Genomic DNA, 18,556 nt, shown 5'->3' on the forward strand with positions numbered 1-18,556 from the left:
ATGCCCAGCTGCACAGGGAAGAGGGATGCCAGCTACCTCTGTACAGTGTTGAACATCCCTTCCTCCCCACTCCTTTCCCCATGCTGTGGGAGCTGTGAGGGACCCAGGCACCCTGTAGGAAAAGACAGTGTCAGTGCCCCCTTGTTCACACTTCTGTCTTTGTTGGACAATATAGAAAGAAAAACAACCTGCTCAGGAATTGTTCACACTTCTGTCTTTGTTGGACAATATAGAAAGAAAAACAACCTGCTCAGGAATGTGCTGGAGCCCTGTGCCTGCTACCCTCACAATGTGCTACCTACAAACCAAAAAACCTTCAAGCACTTGAATATTACAAACACAGTTAAGCATCTTTCTTCCTTGTATGTTCTCAAACAACACTGAGCACATAATGCCACTTCTGGATTAAATATCAAGGTAGACATACAGATACATGGACCATTAGAAACTGTCAATACAAATAATTTTGTCTCAAGATGGCAAAGCCAACCATTGCCAAAATACTCTGTGCTGAAGCCTAGCATGAACCAGACACACACAAACCAACTTTTTAATGTAAATATGAATTGAAAGTTCTCCATACATTTACGTTTCCCCAGTTCTAGGGTAGTATACCCTCACTTTCTTCATGGGCCCTATCTTTGGTTTATAGGCATCATAGCTGATTTTAGTCTCATTGTGTGAAGACCATATGTGTTTATTAAACATCAGTATCTGGGGGATTCCTGTGAGAAGTTGATTTTCTGGTTCTTTGAGTTTTAAATGTCAATATGCTTCACCTGTAAATTCAATAGCTGTGAATGTCACCTAATTCCACCTAAGTTTGGTAAGCCACAGGATACCACTAAACTTTGAAGATGATTAAGTGGCTCTTTACTAGTAGAAACCATTTTTACTGTTCAGTTGGGAGTATTTTTTGAAATTGATAAATCTGAGCAGTAATTTAGTCAGATATTGAATTTACTAGAAATATGTATTCCTTATTCAGATGAGTTTGAAAGAAAGATTTTAGCTTCTCAACTTGCCAACTCCCATTTTTGGGGGGGATAGATCATATGCCAAATTCTGGCTTTTGAATTCTCACTGATTTCAGTGGAAACGCATCTGCACATCAGAAGGTAGGAGCTGGCAAGAGTTGCAACATGAGATTAAGATCTATTATCACAGAGGGGCAAGAAAGCAATGGACGATTTATAGATATGTTGGAAACAGAGCAGGACTGCAGTCTGGAGAAATATGTGTTTGTCATGATTTGTGGATGTGAAACATCTTGCCTTCAGTTGGACTTTTCCCAAATTTGGACATGCACACAGATGGTGAATGCTGCCTGAGATCCTCCTGGCTCACCTGCCTAGAAGTCCATCCCCTCGCTGGAGACTCCTTAACTGTCCAGGCCCTGTTTCCTGGGTATTTTCATCTGGTATGGCCAGATCTAGTATGGCCAGATCTGGTCAGTGAGGAGGCTGACTCTGAGGTTCCTCCAAAGTCAGAACTCCATTTTTTCCCCACAAATAATTTCAATTGCTTTTGTTTTCATTCCCCCCATTACCTGGCTAGAAAGTACAGTCACTGCAGAAACTTTCTTGAAAATATTTCCTCTTTAGCAATAATTTTTCTGGGACACTATTACATCAGGGATACTAGTGTAAGGTATTCAAAATTAGTAGAAGAACACAGCTGTTCTATATGCATTAAGCTAAATAAAAAGCTATGTAAGTTTGAATAAATGCAAATGTTTTTTTCAGAAAAGCAGTGGAAGTACCTTGCTTTTCTCATATGGTTCCCAACCTGCATCCCATCCAGTAGGTACATCGTGTAATAATCATCTTTCAGGGAGTTCCTGCTGCCACTTTAAGCACAAAGTTCTAAACCAAAGTTCTTCAGAGTCTGTTTCGTTCCGGGATCTCTTTCTGCACTTAATGTCTTCAGAAATCCTTTTGCTGCGTGTGTCTCTTACAGTCCTGAAAATCACACTCATCTGGTCTTTGCATCTTGTGTCCTACATGACAGGCACTCTCTTGTTCCTCTCTCCTCCATAGCAAGGATCACCCTATCACAGTTTTGCTTTAAAAAAACTGTTGGTCTGAAAGAGTTTGCTGTTTCTCTTGGCATTTCTTGGTTTAAGTACTGGGCGTAGCCCTCATAAATCAAATCTTGCAACACAGGAAGCACTTGAAACAATGACCCTTCTTCAGTGTAACTCAGCCCTGCACTACACTGCTGCAGGACATTTTTACTGCTGTTGCACCTGGTTGTGCTGATTCCTCCTTTCCCTTTCCCTGTCCCCATTGCATCAGCACTCCCAGGTGGCAGGACTGCTTCTGCAGCACAGGCTACCCATCGTGAAAAGCACCTTTCACCACAGCTCAACATCTCCAGCCCTCAAATCACAGGGGCATGTCTGCCAGGGCGTACCCCTGGGCACTGGGGTGCTCCCAGAGTCTGTCATGGCACTGGGCAGCCCAGGGGGAACTGTCCAGGCCAGGTCAGGACTTCACAGCTCCCCAGAAAGAGGCAGAGTTATTTCAGGTGTCTTCTCTAGAACCATTGTGGCAAAGGTGCTTTTTCTTAAACTATACTGTAATGCATGTACAGCACGGGAATGGGTGGAACTGCTGCCCAGAAACCCTTACTCCTGCCTTCTCTTAATTCCCAGTTGTCTCACTGGTGGGTGTGTGTGTGTGTGTGTGTGTGTGTGCACGTGTGCTTACTTAGCTCAGGAAGTACATGCAGTATTTAGCAGACCAAGAGAGGCAAAGTCATGCCCTCACAGAGCACAGAGTCTTCCTTTTGCATACATAAGTATCTATCGTATTTATTGTACGGAGACCTACTCTGTGATTTTTTTTTAGGTTTTGTACAGCATAAAGGAATCTAATCTTGTGAGCATCTTGAAGGGCTTCTGTAATAAAAATAACACCTTTTATATAACACTGTGTGTGTCACACTGATTTACAAGTGTGATAAATGGTATTTTTCATGTATCTTTCACTATGTCACCGTTACTCTGCTGGAGAATCCATCTCCATTCTGTACAAAAACTAATGTCCTTTCATTGGTGCTTGTGTACATGTGTATTTCAGGCACAAGTAAGCTCATGTATAGCATATAAATATTTAATCACCTTGTCTGGATTTTTTTTTTTAAGGCCTACATTCTTTTAAACCTACAAATTTTAACCTCAGGGATTAATGGTGCAAAAAACACAGTGTAAAGCTGAAAACAGCTCTAGAAATTTGTTCTGAACTTCTCATATTGAAATTCAAAAGCTATTTCCTCTTAAAAAAACATGGAATAAACAGGTTTTGAAGTTTTCTCTCTGATGCTGAATCTGACTTCAGAATAGCAATGGCAGTGACTGTCTTTGGGCAGTGAAGAGTGCTTAGACCAAGGGATTTTCCCAGAGTCCTTCAGAAGGCAGCACAGCTGCTTCCTCCTGCCTTATATTCCTGATGAGAGTCTGGTACCTGCCTTACACAGTTTCCAGGAATATCTCCATATGGGTTTCCCAGTATATCATAATGTCAGCTCATCATGTCAGGAACTGACTATAACAAGACTGGGAAAAATACTGTAGTTTGTGCATTTCTTTCAGCATGGAAACATTTCTATTTGGCCACAGGAGAGCCATTACAAGGGCAGTTCACCCCTGACAGCTCCAGCAGGGTTAGCCTACCATCAGATCTATTGCACGATTGAAACATCCTTGATGAGCATTATTTGTTTTAAGGGATAACCCAAATACTTTAGCCAAGATCCTTTTTGTGTGGAAGCATTTTGCCTGCCATAAGGGCTTGTGGTTAACACCAGGCAAGGGGCTTGGGCTGGAGCAGGAGGCAAGAGGGCTCGTGCGTAGCACGAGTGTTATTTTGCCCCACATCCTACTTCCCCACAGTGTCCCATCCTCTTCAAAGGCACTGCATATTTTGACTATCTATAAACACCATTCTTAGATGCTACAGTGAAAAGCATGACACTGGTTCCTTCAGTGCTTAACTTCCCTGCTGAGACTACCGATGAAGCTGCTAATTAATTCTAATTGTCATAGGATTTTTGTGCGTATATCCTATATTTATAGCTTGTTGGCTTTTACATTGACATTTTATGAGATTAACCCATTTGGTAAGTAATTAATACCAATAGTGAAAAAAAAATAATGCTGTTATCTACAAAGCAATTAGCCACAGAAAATGATCTTTTACTTACAGATGTGTTCATGTGTGTATGTGGCCTGTATATTAATAGTCTGTAATATTGGCCATGGACCATTTTAAAAAAGGGACAAACAAACTTGCATTTTGACTGCCTGCAGTATTATTGCAGTGCAAACGTGACCTCCAAAAGTGATCTTAGCCAAGTAGCTGGAAGAAGTCGAGATCCCACCCTGAGAAGTAACCTGGAGGGGAATGACCTCAGGTCCATGCCCTGGTTCCTTTCAGATCCTCCCATCAAAGGCACGGGTTTGTCCCTCACAGTACTACAGCATCAGATTGTTTCTCGATATGTCTTGCGGGAAAATGTTCCCATCTTTTACATTAATAGTGCTGAAGGATCCTCTATGGATTTGGGCAAATGATGTATTTACCTATTATGCTAACCCTATCAAATGTTTTGATTCTGCCTCACTATTTATCACTGGAGGGCCATGAGTTGGTCCAACCATACAGAGCTGGCTGATGCCATCTTACCTTGAAGAAGGTCATTGTGGATCCATCTCTAACAGCCCCGTACTCTATCCTGGTTTGCTTTGCCAAATCATCTGCTGAATCAATGGGGGATTCCATCCTCTCCACGGTCAGGAAGGCAGCCAGGTTGGCAGTATAGGATGAAATTATGATTAAGGTGAAAAACCACCATATTCCTCCAACTATTCTGGTAGAAAGAGCTTTGGGCATCAGCTCTGATCCTGTTACAATATCATCAAAACAATCATATTAAAATGATGCTGAAAGATGCCTTTCCTGATACCACAGACTGCTTTTAGACACAGAATGTTTTTATGAGCTGTAGTATGATAAAATGATTTAAACAATAATCTCACAGATGCACAGCTAACATTTATAATGGTAACACACTGTGAAGGGGATGTATGCCATGATACATGACAAATGGAATTATCCTTGGGTCTGAGTCCCATTACATCTCTGAGCTAACGCTCATTGTGATATTAACCTCTTACATCCCCAGCAAGCTATACTACTATTTTTGTCTATTTTCTGAATCCCTTTTTGCCAGTATACAGTAATCAATTTTTTAACTGGAGGTCATTAGCAGAATGCTATTCTGCTTACAAGCTACCTGGCAGGAGTAGCTTACAAGAGAAATCTGCCCTGTGCAGTATCCTAACGACATACCTAAGCAGAAACAGGGTGATCAATGTGGTTCCAGTGAACTCATTGGCCTGTGTGAACCTGAGCTCAAAACCCAGAACACGTCTTATTGCAAACATGTGGTTTCCATTCAAAAATTCAGAGGGTGAATGGATGTATCCTTTGGATCTACAGGGCAATGCGAAGTTTTGGACAGTGTATTTAACACTCATTATGGATGAAAGCGTTTCAGCAGATCTGCCTGCATGACACACCAACAAATACCAAAGTGATCTGCCATTGTCATAAAACCCCACAGAATAGCACGTGTGGGTGTTAAGTGCACTGAAACAGCTTCTAAACAGCTCAAACTATTTAAGCCACACAGGTACTTCTATTTCTAAGCATTCTGATGCAAGTTCTGTGCTGTTTTTTCCAGAGGTGTCCCCACTGAACTTAGCTCATTATGTGGGATTCAAGGATCTGGTTCAGCAAAGCACTTAGACAGCCACTTGAATACTTCTGATTCAAAGTTAAGCTTTTACATAATTATTTTGTTGATGAAGGATGGACTTAAGAAGGTACTTAAGTGCCTGTAATTGGAGATCTCAGCATGTAAAGTTTTTGATGTGACAAACATATTTCTATTACTGGAAAAGCGTATTGACATATTATCTCTCCCCAGTTATTTAATGATTTCTCTAAGAAATTTAAACATGTTACAGAGAATATTTTCAGACTTTTCAAAAACTCTGAATGTGACTTTTGGGGCAAAGACTAAAAGGGTAAAAACTTTCCAAACAACTAGCAAACAGATTTAACTTAGCTTTGTAAACATATAGACATGTCTCTTAAAGGTCAAAGCTAAGCATAGCCCAAGGGTTTGAGTAGGTTGACAGAATTGCCAAACTGTGAGAGCAGATGCTCTTCCTGTGCAGCCCTGTGAAGCCCTGGTGCTGCATGGATTTCAAATTAAGCCAACAGTCTAAAAGCAAAAACTCTCATGTGAAATTTTTGAGTCCAAATGTACTCGTTTCAAGAGCTGTAGCTCTATCTGGGTTTATGTTTGGGGTCTGTTGTACTTTCTTGCTTTTCAGATTAGATTTTTTTTTATATACAATGAAATCTTTTTCTGTCTTGCATTGTTGCTCACAGGAAACGTGTGGTTTTATTTCTAAGCTGGGGTTGACCTGCAAAAGCTGGCTTCTAGGAGTGCTGATTCAGGTCATCCTGGAGGTATTATTTCCTCTAAGATTAGACAGCTATACAAATATAATTTCTACACTTGGATGCAATAACCTAGCTCTGACATATACATGCCGGTAATGCATAATAGCCAGATACCTTGCAGATATCTTAATAAGCAACCACGAAATCTGCCAGTGCAGCCTTACAGCAGCACAAGACAGTAGTCGGAGGAGCCCTGTGTGCTGAATTTGTGGGCTGAGATACCAAACCTCCTGTGATTTCCTCTAGCAAAAAGTTGTTTGTGAAAAAGCAGCAGAATGCATTCAGTTCAATTAAACTCAAAACGCCACAGTCTATTAATTATGCAGTGAGCTACTGTTTCGCTTTTGTGAGCACACTCTGCTCCCAGCTGAACCAAGCGGGCCCAGAGTCTCTTTTGATCACTCCCATGATCATTTCAATGTTCACCTTTTTGAGGGCCTTGATTCCAGCAAAAAGGATTGATATACACTCCACGCTCACCGGCTTCTCCCTACACACTCTCCTTAACCAGATATTCCTGGTCTGACCCATCGCCGGGCTGAACTGGGGCTCTGATGGATAGCTTTCCTTTCTGAAAGTGATAGCTTCTCTGAATGAATTGGATGAAATGTGCCTGGTTTGGATGCTTTCAGAGTATGCATAACACATCTGAGACTTTCAGGGGAAAAGCAGGGGAAGTAACGTCTAAATAAAAACGTTGCTAGCAGACTCAGGGTCAGAGACAATACTTGCTGAAGTCTCTCTAGTGCCTTTTTATGGCAGACATGACAGCCAATCCTGATCCAGACTTTGCTCACGCTCTGTAGAAAAGAGAAAGTCTGATCATCACATTTTAAAATTTAATAACAAGTGGCTTCCAATCAAGCATAACAAGCAGCTGCTGCCAACAAGAAAGAGCGTAACACTAGATGCAGAGTTTCACAACCATTCATATCATGTTCAAACTCTTCACATTAATGATGATGCACTTACAATCACACGCACCACAAGTTTGTACATGGAAACATTTGTGTAGCCTTACAAATGTTCTTTCTTTTTCTTTCTTTCTTTCTCTCTTTCTTTCGTTTTGTTTTTAATCTTCTTGAAAGACAAGCAGAGTCTGGTTGGGGCTGACTGTCATGTACCCAAGGTAGTGGTAACGAGCAGACACTGCATCCCACAGTTTGCTGTGGATGATGGTAAACTCCAAAAAAGGCAGTACATCAAAACACAAAATCCTGGGGCACTTTCACACACAGGGCAGTCACAGTTATATACACACACCTGCCTGATACTGTAAAACCTCAACCTGTGTTTTACTGATAAATTGGAAGGAAAACAAATCAAAAAAGCAAAACAGAACAGCTCTTCCTTCAGCCAACCTCCTTCAAAGTAATTTCTATGAGGAAGCTCTATATCCTGTCAGTACATTAGTGCACCAATAAAAGCAAGTGCATCTTAGGTACAATACAAACTTTATTCTCTACCATATCTAGGAAAAAATCCTTCTTATGTTTTTTTTACTGCTACTCATGTCTGTTAAAGAGGGAAGAATAAACTGTACCTGGATGAATGCAGAGATGGTTTTATATTCCTTACTTAAATGTTTAGGAATTTAATACCATGGTAGTGCTGGGCTTTCCTCTGGATTGCCTTTTGTTTGTTGTTGTGGGGTGGGGTTTTTTTTGTTCATCTTTGATTCAACTTGAAATGTTTGTCAGAAAATATTTTCGTTCTTTTCAGTGGACCCCAGTTTTGGTGAATAGTGATTTAATTGGAAACCTTAGAACATACACACCATAAACAAATGTGTTTAGTACACATATCTGTTTGACTTCCCATATGGAGTAAGCTTCACTGCCCTTCCTTGTCAACTGAGTAAAAATGTCAGCTGTTTCCAAAATCATCAGCAACAGGGACTTGTGACTGGGTTAAGTTAATGCTTCTAGGGTTGGATGCATTTACAGAAGGATGGGACTCATACCTGCAGAAAAGCCATAAAAAAAAAGTTTTGTTTTGGTTTTAAACAAAATGTTTGACAAGTGCCAACAAACTTAACAACCCTTCTGAAGAAAGAGCATCTTTTTTGTTTGGCAGTTATAACCGTTTTTCTAGGGTAGCTAAGGCTGTTACTGTTTCTGTCGGGATGGAGCCCAACATTTTTCTGTTGCCAAACCTCTTATACCAATAAACTCAACTTCAGCATGAAACACTTCATATCTTTCTTGCGATTATTTTACATTTCAGCTCCAGAAGCTCCCGTGTGACCCTGTCCGCTTCCCTTTCCCTCAGATGCTTTCCCTCCTTCCTCCTGCTGCAGCCCTATTCTGGGTTTCACAGGTTCCCCTCCTCTGCCTGCTCCTGCTTGCAGCAGCAAGTTGTTTTCTTCCTTTCTTCTATTGCTTAGTGTCTGAGATCAGGTTTTACAGTATATGTTGTATTTACAGATGGTGGAGTTTACCAGCACAGAAGCCCTTGAGCAGACTGTGGGACGTGTGCGATAACGAAGTGTAACCGGTGTACCTTGCTGCATGAGAGCTCCAACTCCAAACCAGAAACTATTTAGTAAAGTAAAATTGTTTTCCACCACATCTGAGTCTGGGTTGCACGGGTGGGGGTTATACCATTCATATGGTGTAAACCTGTGGCAGTTAACAGAAACAATCTGTAAACATCAAATAGAGTACACACAGCGGCAGCAAACCTGCTGAACAATGCACAAAGTGAGGAGGTTAATGAAGGAAACAAGAAAAAGAAAACCTCAGCTGAAAGGCTGTCCACGGGACGTCTCGCAGCTGCCTCGCACAAGCTGTGGAGCAGCGCTGCAATGCCAGGAGCCGTTTTCACAGTCCTGGATCTAGCACAGGGCTACTCCCTTACTCTTCCCGCTCTCGGGTTAGAGCCCTCAGGGGTGAGGCTGCTGCAATACCCCACAGCTTCCCTGCCTGCACTGCTGACAGACAGACAGACATTTGCAGGGGTGTGGGGACAACTGAAAGTCACGTAGCTGTTCCTTGGTAAAGCCTTTAGAAAATAATGAAGGAGCAGCAGCATCGTTAGCTGTCTGTAGTTGAGATGCTGGATGCTGAACATGCTCTTCCTGCATGAGGTTGCCGTGGCAGCGGAAACAAAGCTGCCGATCATTTGAAGGCGTTTGGGAGCAATTGCAGTGCCAGAAAGCCATAGGGCCACATTGTCGGCATTGCTGGGAGAGAATTATACAGAGAATTGCCTTTAACAGAAGAACTCTGCTCTATTCCCCATGCACCGTCCTGCAAACTGTGCCCCTTCTGCTCTGCACAACACTTGCCAGAGCTACATTAAGGACCGTTTCTCCCCAAGGTACCTTGCCTGCTGTTGCTTCCCGCTGCTGCGTGGCTTGCTGCATACTTTCTCATGAAGTTTATGAATATAGCTTTAATTGACAATGTCATGCCAATACATTTTAATTACAGTTTCAACAATATAATTAAGCATTGAATTTATGCACGGTTGCAAGCAGAGTGCCTTGCTTAGATGAAGTAATGAACTCTGATAATAATGAACCCACTAATTGAAACTGTACGTAGCTTAGGATGCTATTAGCCGCAGAATACTACCATTGCTAGTAAAATAGTATTAAAAATCCTAACAAAAGACGCAGCTTTCAGGTTCAAGATACAACAGTTCTGCATACACCAGTTAAAAGAAAAGCAGTCACCAAGTTATATGTTTCAAATTTGTGCTAGAATAATAGAAGCAACTGTTATGTAGTAACAAAATTGTTCCCAATTCAGTTCGTGCACATGTGGGGAAACACATCCTTAACAAGAGACCCAGAATCAGGACCTGTAGGTTGCCTGAGCTGCCAACCACCATAGAAGTGAAGAGGTCCCATGCCGAGTGTTCCCCAGAGGGTCCCACAGTGTTAACACAGGAAAGTAAGAGGATGTACAAGTAACTCTGCCTGACCTGACTGGGAAGCCCAAGGCTGGGATCTTGCATTGCTTCAGGCAACAACCACATCCAGTAGTTTGGAAACAAATGTCTCCACCACCAAAAGAGGAAAACAGCCATTGCTAGAAAGTGGCAATGAAATTCTTGCAGCAAAACTCTTTCTGCCAGACCAGAAAGATTTTTATAGCTCTGGGTATATATTTTAATGTGGTACTAGGACATATATTTCTTTTTCACCTTGAAACAAAAGCTGATTTTCTTCTTGTGTTTCTATTGCTATGCTGAGCTCTAAGAAGAGGCTGGCTTACAATTCAGCTCTATTTCACTGCTCAGGCCTTCTGTTTTCCTGGACATTTTCCCCTTCTTCAGGCCTTCAGCAGTAGCTATGCTGAGGTTTCTGATAAAGATGAGATGCTCAAGCTCAACTAAGCACCTTTTTATATAGTCTCTGTGTGACATTATTCACCACTGGTGGTTACCTCAGCTACCTAGCTCTACCATCATTGACATCAACAGCACAGCTGCTATGGTATTAGCAGTAAAGGGAAATTTTGGCAGAAAACACCTTGTTCATTCACTGCCAGCATACTTAGGAAAAGTGCTTTGTCAGTCTGTAACCCTTTGCAGTGTTTGAAGTTTAAAAATCAATGATGGGGCTATGTAAGGCTCAAAGACAAATGAGAAATTATTCAGCTGCTGAAAAGCCTGAAGAAATAACAGGAAGATTATCCCAGTCTATGAAAATGATTCCCAAGTATTTGTCTTCCATGAACTGATGTCAAAATACTGTTAACCAGTTGTGTTATTGTGGCAGTGTTAAAAGGGAATGCTTCCCGAGGTTCTTAAAACCAATCTAACCAATATTTGCTGAAACACATGGCAAATCTTACAGAAATCTTGATGTATCTGGGGATGTGAACAGGTCTAGATGTAGGCTATAAGAATAGCTTAGCTTCCTGGAGTAGATTAAAATTTATAAAGTCTAAAGTAAATTAAGATGACATGTGAACACAATTTTGTGTACTTCTTTAGCCTATGTAGTTACGATCTAATTAGGTACTGCTTTTAGGCATCAGTTCAAAAAAAGCATTTATGTCAGAAAAAAATTAAACATTCAGAAAATTGCTAACTGTTTTGCTGAACTAGTACACTCTTTTCCTCTTTTCCTAAAATAGGTGGGTTATGAGAACGATATCCAAACTTGATTTATTTAAGTTGTTACAAGTTGGGCTTTGTGCTGTGTGTTATGAATGTGGGGGGGGTCTATACCTCTAATGATATGTAAGCCTTTTAGCTAATTTTAGCCACATTTGACAAATAGGTAGAGGCCTTAGAGGTTACTATGCTCCTGCAAGTGTTGTGAAACATTGTGGTAGTAGCCCCACTAGGAAAGAAGCTGCAGGGTGAGCTCACAACTTGTTACGTATCAGTTAATCCGCATGGGAGAGATCGCCTATAAATCCTTCAGCTGCAGGGAAAGCAAACAGACAGACAAACAAACTTCAGCTGGTGATCACAATCCACCACGAGACACAAATCTGTAGGGAAATCAGGGTTCATTAGTTACGTTGCTCCTGGAACTACTGCTTTTTAAAAAGATTTCAGAAACAAAGCATAACGCAGTTACACAGTGTGAACCTATGGATTTACCCAAAGGCTACACTGTGATTTGGAGCAATATTTAACAGCCAAGAAAGAAAAGCAAACAGGTTTCACAGCCAATGATTTGTGAGCACTGTGCTGTCCTTTGGTTTGCTCCTGGCTGCACATCTGCATGTAGGCAGCTCTGCAAGCAGACAGAGGACCCTGATGTTTATTTATTCTTGCAAAATTGTTGCTGTTATTTTAAAAACCAGAAGCACCAAGGATAACTTGGTCTTTGATTTCCCTTCCACCTGTGCTGAGGTGGAGAGGATTGTGGGATATTTTCAGTCTTGGCACACAACTGCAGAAAAGTCAATCTGCCACAGTCGAGCAGATTTAATAGTAGTCATGAATGAGATCATGATTTGCGTACAGTAAGAGTTATTATTTCTGGTACAGTGAGCCACTGCAAGAGCCTGTGGGAAGTCATGACTAATTGTATAGAGTCCCACAGATGTCAGGGGTGGATAAGCCCTTTCTTTTACCTTGGGCCAACTAATAGGTTAACTCATGACCTCTCCTCCTCTAATTCCCTCCTCCTTCTTTACATTCTCAGTAATTTAAAGGAAAAAGCAAATCCCAAAAATTTCTGTACTTTGGTACCAGTATAGAAACGTGCAAACGAGCAAAGCATCCACATAGGTTGTCCACCTGGAACAGGGTTGTTCAGTGGACCACGGAGAAATGTATATCCAACACCAGTCACTCTCAGCAGAACTGTTCATGTGAGTAAAGGTTTTGGAGGCCTGTGTCTTTTGATTAAAAGAAAACAGTGAACTGGAGAAAAAGCAGCAAGAGCTTAATTTGACCTGGCTCACACAGATGTGGAAATCAGGCACAATGTGTTATAGTATCATAATTAATGATTCAGATTACAATTATTTTATGGTCTTTGAATGAGGTATATATATGCATACACTGGAATATATACATTATTGCTGACTTCTTAAAGTTGAATGCCGTAATTTGCAATAAAAACTGCAGCACTTCTATTACTTTTACTGTGATGTGAATGTGTGAACTTCCAATGATACGTCACTTCAGCTCTTATATTTCATAGTGTAAACCTTTACTCAGGCTATTTTCCATATACTTTATTAACGTGGAATATATTGTTGTATATGCAAAACAATACATAACAGAAGTGGGGAAAGGCTTAATTAGGGATCCTCGGTAAAAAGCACTAAATATGAATCTTTGTGAAGCACTAATAAAAATATTTATATTTGAAATTATAAAAAGGAAAAAATGAAGGATAGGATGAGATCAGGTAAACAGAGTTGGAAATGAAATTCCAAGGCCACTATCTGAAGAAAAGGACAATAACTGTGCCAGTTCACAGTCCAGGTTTATTCAGGAGTATAGAAAAAGCTATGCCTCAAATGACCGATTTCCTCTGACAAGTTTCTAAGTTCATTTTCTTTCACGCTTGGTTTGCTCTTGTTCAAAGCCCTAGAGCAACTGACTCCCAGACTGTGGTCCGTGGTCTCTGAGGCCACGATAAGTACCTTGTATCCAGTTTGAGAAACCATATCAGCTGTCTAGAGTTTTTAAGGTAAAGTTCAATGTTAAGGGTATAGAGTGTTCTGCTGGCCCTCTGGAAATGTGACTGTGGTCCACTAGTCCAGAAACTTTGTGGCACACCTGCCTTCTTTTGAGAACTTTATGAGCTTAGCTTCATTTGGAAAAACGGTGTGTACGTGCTTATTTCCTTCTGGTTTTGAATAGGGACATCACTAGGAGCCTGCCACTGACAGGCAGGGTGCACCTCAGGACAGCGCTGGGAGAGTCTTGGGTATATTTGCAGATTGTCCCTTCAGGTTCCCAGTCATGTTATCTTGTATTTCAAGGGGAAATTAGCAGAGCTAATTAACATCCTGCAGCAAAAATATGTTCACATCCTCTTTCTTACCTTTTAACTGTATGCACTGTTAGTGGAAAAGAAAGGTGCTTATTCGAGTAATATAAACTGCTTTTCAACATGTAGTCTGCTGAGGTGGTGCATACTGACAAAGAAAGGCTGACGCATTTCATCAGATATTTTTCTCCATTCAGCCCTTAAGGAAAGTAAAATCTTATCACATTGCAATATATAAAAGTGATAGCAGTGTTGATGTGAAAATACCAAGACTTTTTAGAATGTTATGTTTTAGGACTGGATAAACCCCTTAGGATAGTGTTATCCTTCACAGAGCCCATGCAGCACCTGTGGGAGTAGAGGTAGTTAAATGTGGCTGCATCTAAAGCTACGTCTTTGACTTACCTTGCAATGACAAAGAGGACACAACTGACTCCAAGGCAGGCTAGGAGAACATACATCCAAATATCAGGAGAAAGAGGATTTAAAAAGGAGAAGACGCCAGGGTTTGTCCCATTGGGCTTCCGGTACAAGATACTGATTCCCAGCGTCATGAAGGGCTTGGAAAAATCAATTACTTTCTCTCTTACATAGGTAATAGTGAGAGGAGCAACAGCCAGATCAGCTTTCTGAAAACACAAATGGGAAAATACTCATGCTTTTTCATGTTCAGCAAATGCACTACTATTTCTTCCTTTTTTTCCCCCAAGTATTAAAAACTAAACCAAATTTGACTATAAATCTGAAGTGTGTGACAAAATTGAACATTGCTACAGTATTATTTGGTACATGATACTGTGTTTCCTCTTTTTGCAGGCAGGGGGACATTTGTGACTTTCATGTGAGTCAGACAGGCATGACTGGGGACATGGGACTCGGTCCTGTGCAACGGGGCAGACTGCAAGCAAGGACTGGTGAAGTGTCTGGGCAGGGACTACGTCCACAGGGCAGAGGCTGCCACAGGGCGGAGGTGAGCTGGAAGCTCAGCCTTTGCTGTTGGAGTTTGTGGCCAAGGGGTGGGCAGGACTTGTGCTACCTCAGTGCCTGCTGCCCCACTGCAGATGGAGCTTCCCCCTGACACCTGCAAACTGTTGGTTCAGATGTACTGATGCAACTTCCTACTCTGACAAGTGGCAATAAAGACAGACTAGTAGCTCTAAAAAAATGAAAACAAAAGCAAACATTTCATTTGGGCTGGCTTCATATCAAATACCACAGGTAAAAGGAGAATAAAGAGAGAAGGATTCAATCTTACATGATCTATGAGTTCTCTGACCATCCCATTCCACTCTCCTTTGTCATTCTGGGCTCCATATTTACCATCAGAAACTAGTTTGACCTCATAGATGAAGCCTAAAATATTTGACAGCTCCTTTAGTAAGTCCAGGCAATAACCCTCGAATCTGTCATTTCCATACAAGGGCTTGTCTGACTTCTTGTACATAACATAGGGATCTTCCTATAGAAAAAGACAGTAGACATGTAGCAATGGAAATGAGGTTTGTTTCAGATTATATCAGTTTCTCTAAATTATGTTAATATTTTATAAATGGATTGCAATTAGATGGAAAGCAGTAATTTACCATGTCCATTGAAAGCTGTTTTAGGTGTGTTAACAAATTGACTGAATCAATTAGTGATAAGCATAAGGGCCCTAATTTTCAGTGGAACAGACAATTCATAGCTCCCAGGAGCTTTAACAAAAGTAGTGCTTAGTAGCTCCAAAATCAGACCAAGATCTGTATTCTACATTGTCCCACCCTAATGGACAGGAAGGGATATTGAAGGAGAGAGAAGCCTAAATAACAGAATCATAAGGGGAACCTAAAATTTTATACATTGTGAGAAATAAATCTTTATTGAAAGAAATCTTCAAATGTACAAATTAGCTGTGAGTTGAGCAGGTATTCACATGAAAGAATGAAGAACAGCATAGGTAGATTGCAAAGTACCTTGTTGCTTTTCTTTTTAAAGGATTTTGGATAGAAGAAGATCTGGGCAAGCAGGTTTCTGCAGTTTAATGTGGCAAAAGACCTCTGGCAATAGAAAAGGAGTGTAGAGGGAGCTTTTGAGTTCTTTCCCTCCTCCTGAGGAATTTGACAGAATAATTGAAATAAGTGACATTACCAGCCAGGCAGAAAGCACGAGGCAGAATAACTTGTGAATACCCAGTTGCATATTTTCCTTTTATCATAGTGAGGACATAACTCAACCTGCCTATCCACAGTCCTCTTCATCTCATTTTCAGTACAACAGAAGTATATATAAGCACTGACTACAAAGCTGAGTATTTGTGTGCGTTAATTTTTCTGGGAAGAAAAGTATGCAGGGTTTGCCTCTGAAATATTGAAGTAAGTGAAACAGTTTTGGAGGCAGAGGTTCCCAAGAGTCTTTCATTGGCAGTGGGGTATTTTTGAATCAATCTCGTCGATAGATGAATGTGTATGTCGATTCTGAGTCTAAATCAAAAAATTTGCTTGATAACAGGCTACTTTAACAAAACATTGTTTATGTGAAGGAAAATAGCCATGGACTGCAGGCCAGAGGTGGCAAAGGCGGCTGTGGGGAGCCCTGCAACCCACCATCAGCAATACCTGCATCCTGCAGCATGGGTGATGGTGCCACCTCTGCCCAGCAAGACTTACCAAAATGGTGGTGACAATAAGCGTCCGGTTAGCCAAGGAATCTGTGATGTTGGTTGATCGGTCCTTGTTGCTGTCCGTCATGTTAAGGCCTCTGTATGAGTTCCAAACCCCAATCTGCACAGAAGAGAACAGGTGAGAGGCTGCCTGGCCACAGCGAGCTAAAACATTTCCCTAAATGCCTAGGAAGAATGCACTGGCTCTAGTCACCACAGAAAGAGACATCAGCGGTACGAAATGCTAGAGAAGGGAAACGGCTGTAGGTCTGAATAAGGCAGCAACATCAAATGGTTGATTTAGAAAACACAGGGAACATATTGCCCTTTCAAAAACAGGTGGAAATGAGTAAGCTGTAAGAGTACAAAGTATGTCAATACAGTGATGTATTAGCCAATTTGCTACAAAGTGGAATATATTCCTGCTAAAAAATGTCAAATGTCTATTTTTATGATTTTTTTTAAATTTTGTAAGTGGTAGAGTTGAAAGACCTCTCTCTTCTGATACAACAGATTAAAAGTTTTAATAAATGCGTTGAAGCAGATTGATGGATGCACTAGCCTTTTGCTTCTGCTGTGCCTTCAGCAGGTTTAGCAAAGATTATTCTGTCATTTCTTGACTACTATACATGACAGAGCTAGCAAGGTGATAGAATTTCACGCACTGATCAGTATTTGTTCAGTAAATTAAAGTGGCCAAAGGCAAATTCCTTTCTAGCCCCAGAGATAGTGAAGAATTCCAGTATTTAATGCCCAATCCAAAGCCTCAAGGGAAAGATCTTCACGATTTCAGTGGATTTGGATCTACACCTTGTGAAGGTAGAAATTACAACCATGTTGATTTATTCAGATAAATATTTATTTAACATAGACAAAGTCTGAAAGCATCTTCGGGATTTTTGCCTTTGGATTTACATACACAGCATGGCTGAGGGCTGATGTGAGAAAACTCCAGGCAAGGAGCGGGCTCAGGCAGTTTGTCTTGTATTGGACATTTGTGGAGAGCACCAGTCAGATGGTGTGGGGAGCTGACATCAGCCATTCACAGAGCCCTTCGCATCACTGCACTGCCCTGCCAGCATGTTTCAGCTCTACCTGGGAGGGATCTGCTTTCAGATCCTCCCTGCTGGGATTGCCAGCAAAGCTGCCAACTAAGTCTAAGACAAAATTCACTGACTTGTCTGTGTACTGAAGGTCTCTATCTGCCATCAGTTGCTGAGTCATTTTGGACCCAGGCTGGACTCTTTTTCTTTGGTTCTTAACTGAGGCAGAGATGGCGTTGCCTTTTTACAAACCCAGCAGATTAGTTTGTGCCTGCTGAGTGTGGATTTGGGGTAATAACTGTAGCACTTCAAATAAACTTTGGGTTTGTGTCCCTGGGTGCCATTGCTTTCGCCTTTCACAAACTTTTTTTCCAAAGTATGCTTAATGGTGATAGTCATGCCATTTTTTAAAACCATTTTTTCAAGCGTTTATCAGCTATTCCCTTTGTTTCCGAAACTAGATCAGGTTTGGAAACTGATCTGGAAAGTACACAGGAAATAAGATGTTGGATATTATGATAGCCTGTGCCAGGAATATAGTAAATAACCAATGTCCTTGAATTTGCACCAGGGTGGCTGAATTAATCAAAAGCCGTTCTGCTCATTGTTACTGACTTGATATGCTTTTATCATCTGGCAGCAGGGAAGAGGAGAACAACCATGAAGAACATGGAGCGACACAGTCACAGTGCATACGAAATACACCAGGAGACCACTCTATGTCTGGATAAAAGAATGACACCGCAGGTCAGCCTTGATTAGAGTGATGGAGGAGGTCGGAGGGGCACTGGAAGAATGAGGTCAAGGTAGTACATCACTATGGTGAATCCGGGGGATTTATTGCAGTTTAGTGACAAGTTTGAGAGGTGTCATATGCCCTTCTCAGCAAGCCTGTGCTCTGAACCAATTGTAATTTGGT

At 41.2% G+C, this 18,556-nt stretch overlaps 1 protein-coding gene across 7 annotated transcripts in view; it reads right to left on the reverse strand.

Annotated features, from left to right (window-relative positions):
• GRIK1 (glutamate ionotropic receptor kainate type subunit 1) overlaps positions 1–18,556 on the reverse strand; it is a 178,005-nt gene that overhangs the window by 16,356 nt on the left and 143,093 nt on the right. For all 7 annotated transcript variants that reach the window (XM_074814188.1, XM_074814189.1, XM_074814185.1 and 4 more), the window contains 5 exons: positions 16,602–16,715; positions 15,212–15,415; positions 14,362–14,585; positions 9,042–9,160; positions 4,689–4,906 (listed from right to left, as the gene is read on the reverse strand). In XM_074814188.1, coding sequence (XP_074670289.1) covers positions 4,689–4,906; positions 9,042–9,160; positions 14,362–14,585; positions 15,212–15,415; positions 16,602–16,715 — 879 coding nt within the window. The remainder of the gene's footprint in view (positions 1–4,688; positions 4,907–9,041; positions 9,161–14,361; positions 14,586–15,211; positions 15,416–16,601; positions 16,716–18,556) is intronic.

The sequence above is a fragment of the Strix aluco genome, chromosome 2 (genome assembly GCF_031877795.1).
Source record: "Strix aluco isolate bStrAlu1 chromosome 2, bStrAlu1.hap1, whole genome shotgun sequence".
Classification (NCBI taxonomy): Eukaryota; Metazoa; Chordata; class Aves; order Strigiformes; family Strigidae; genus Strix; species Strix aluco.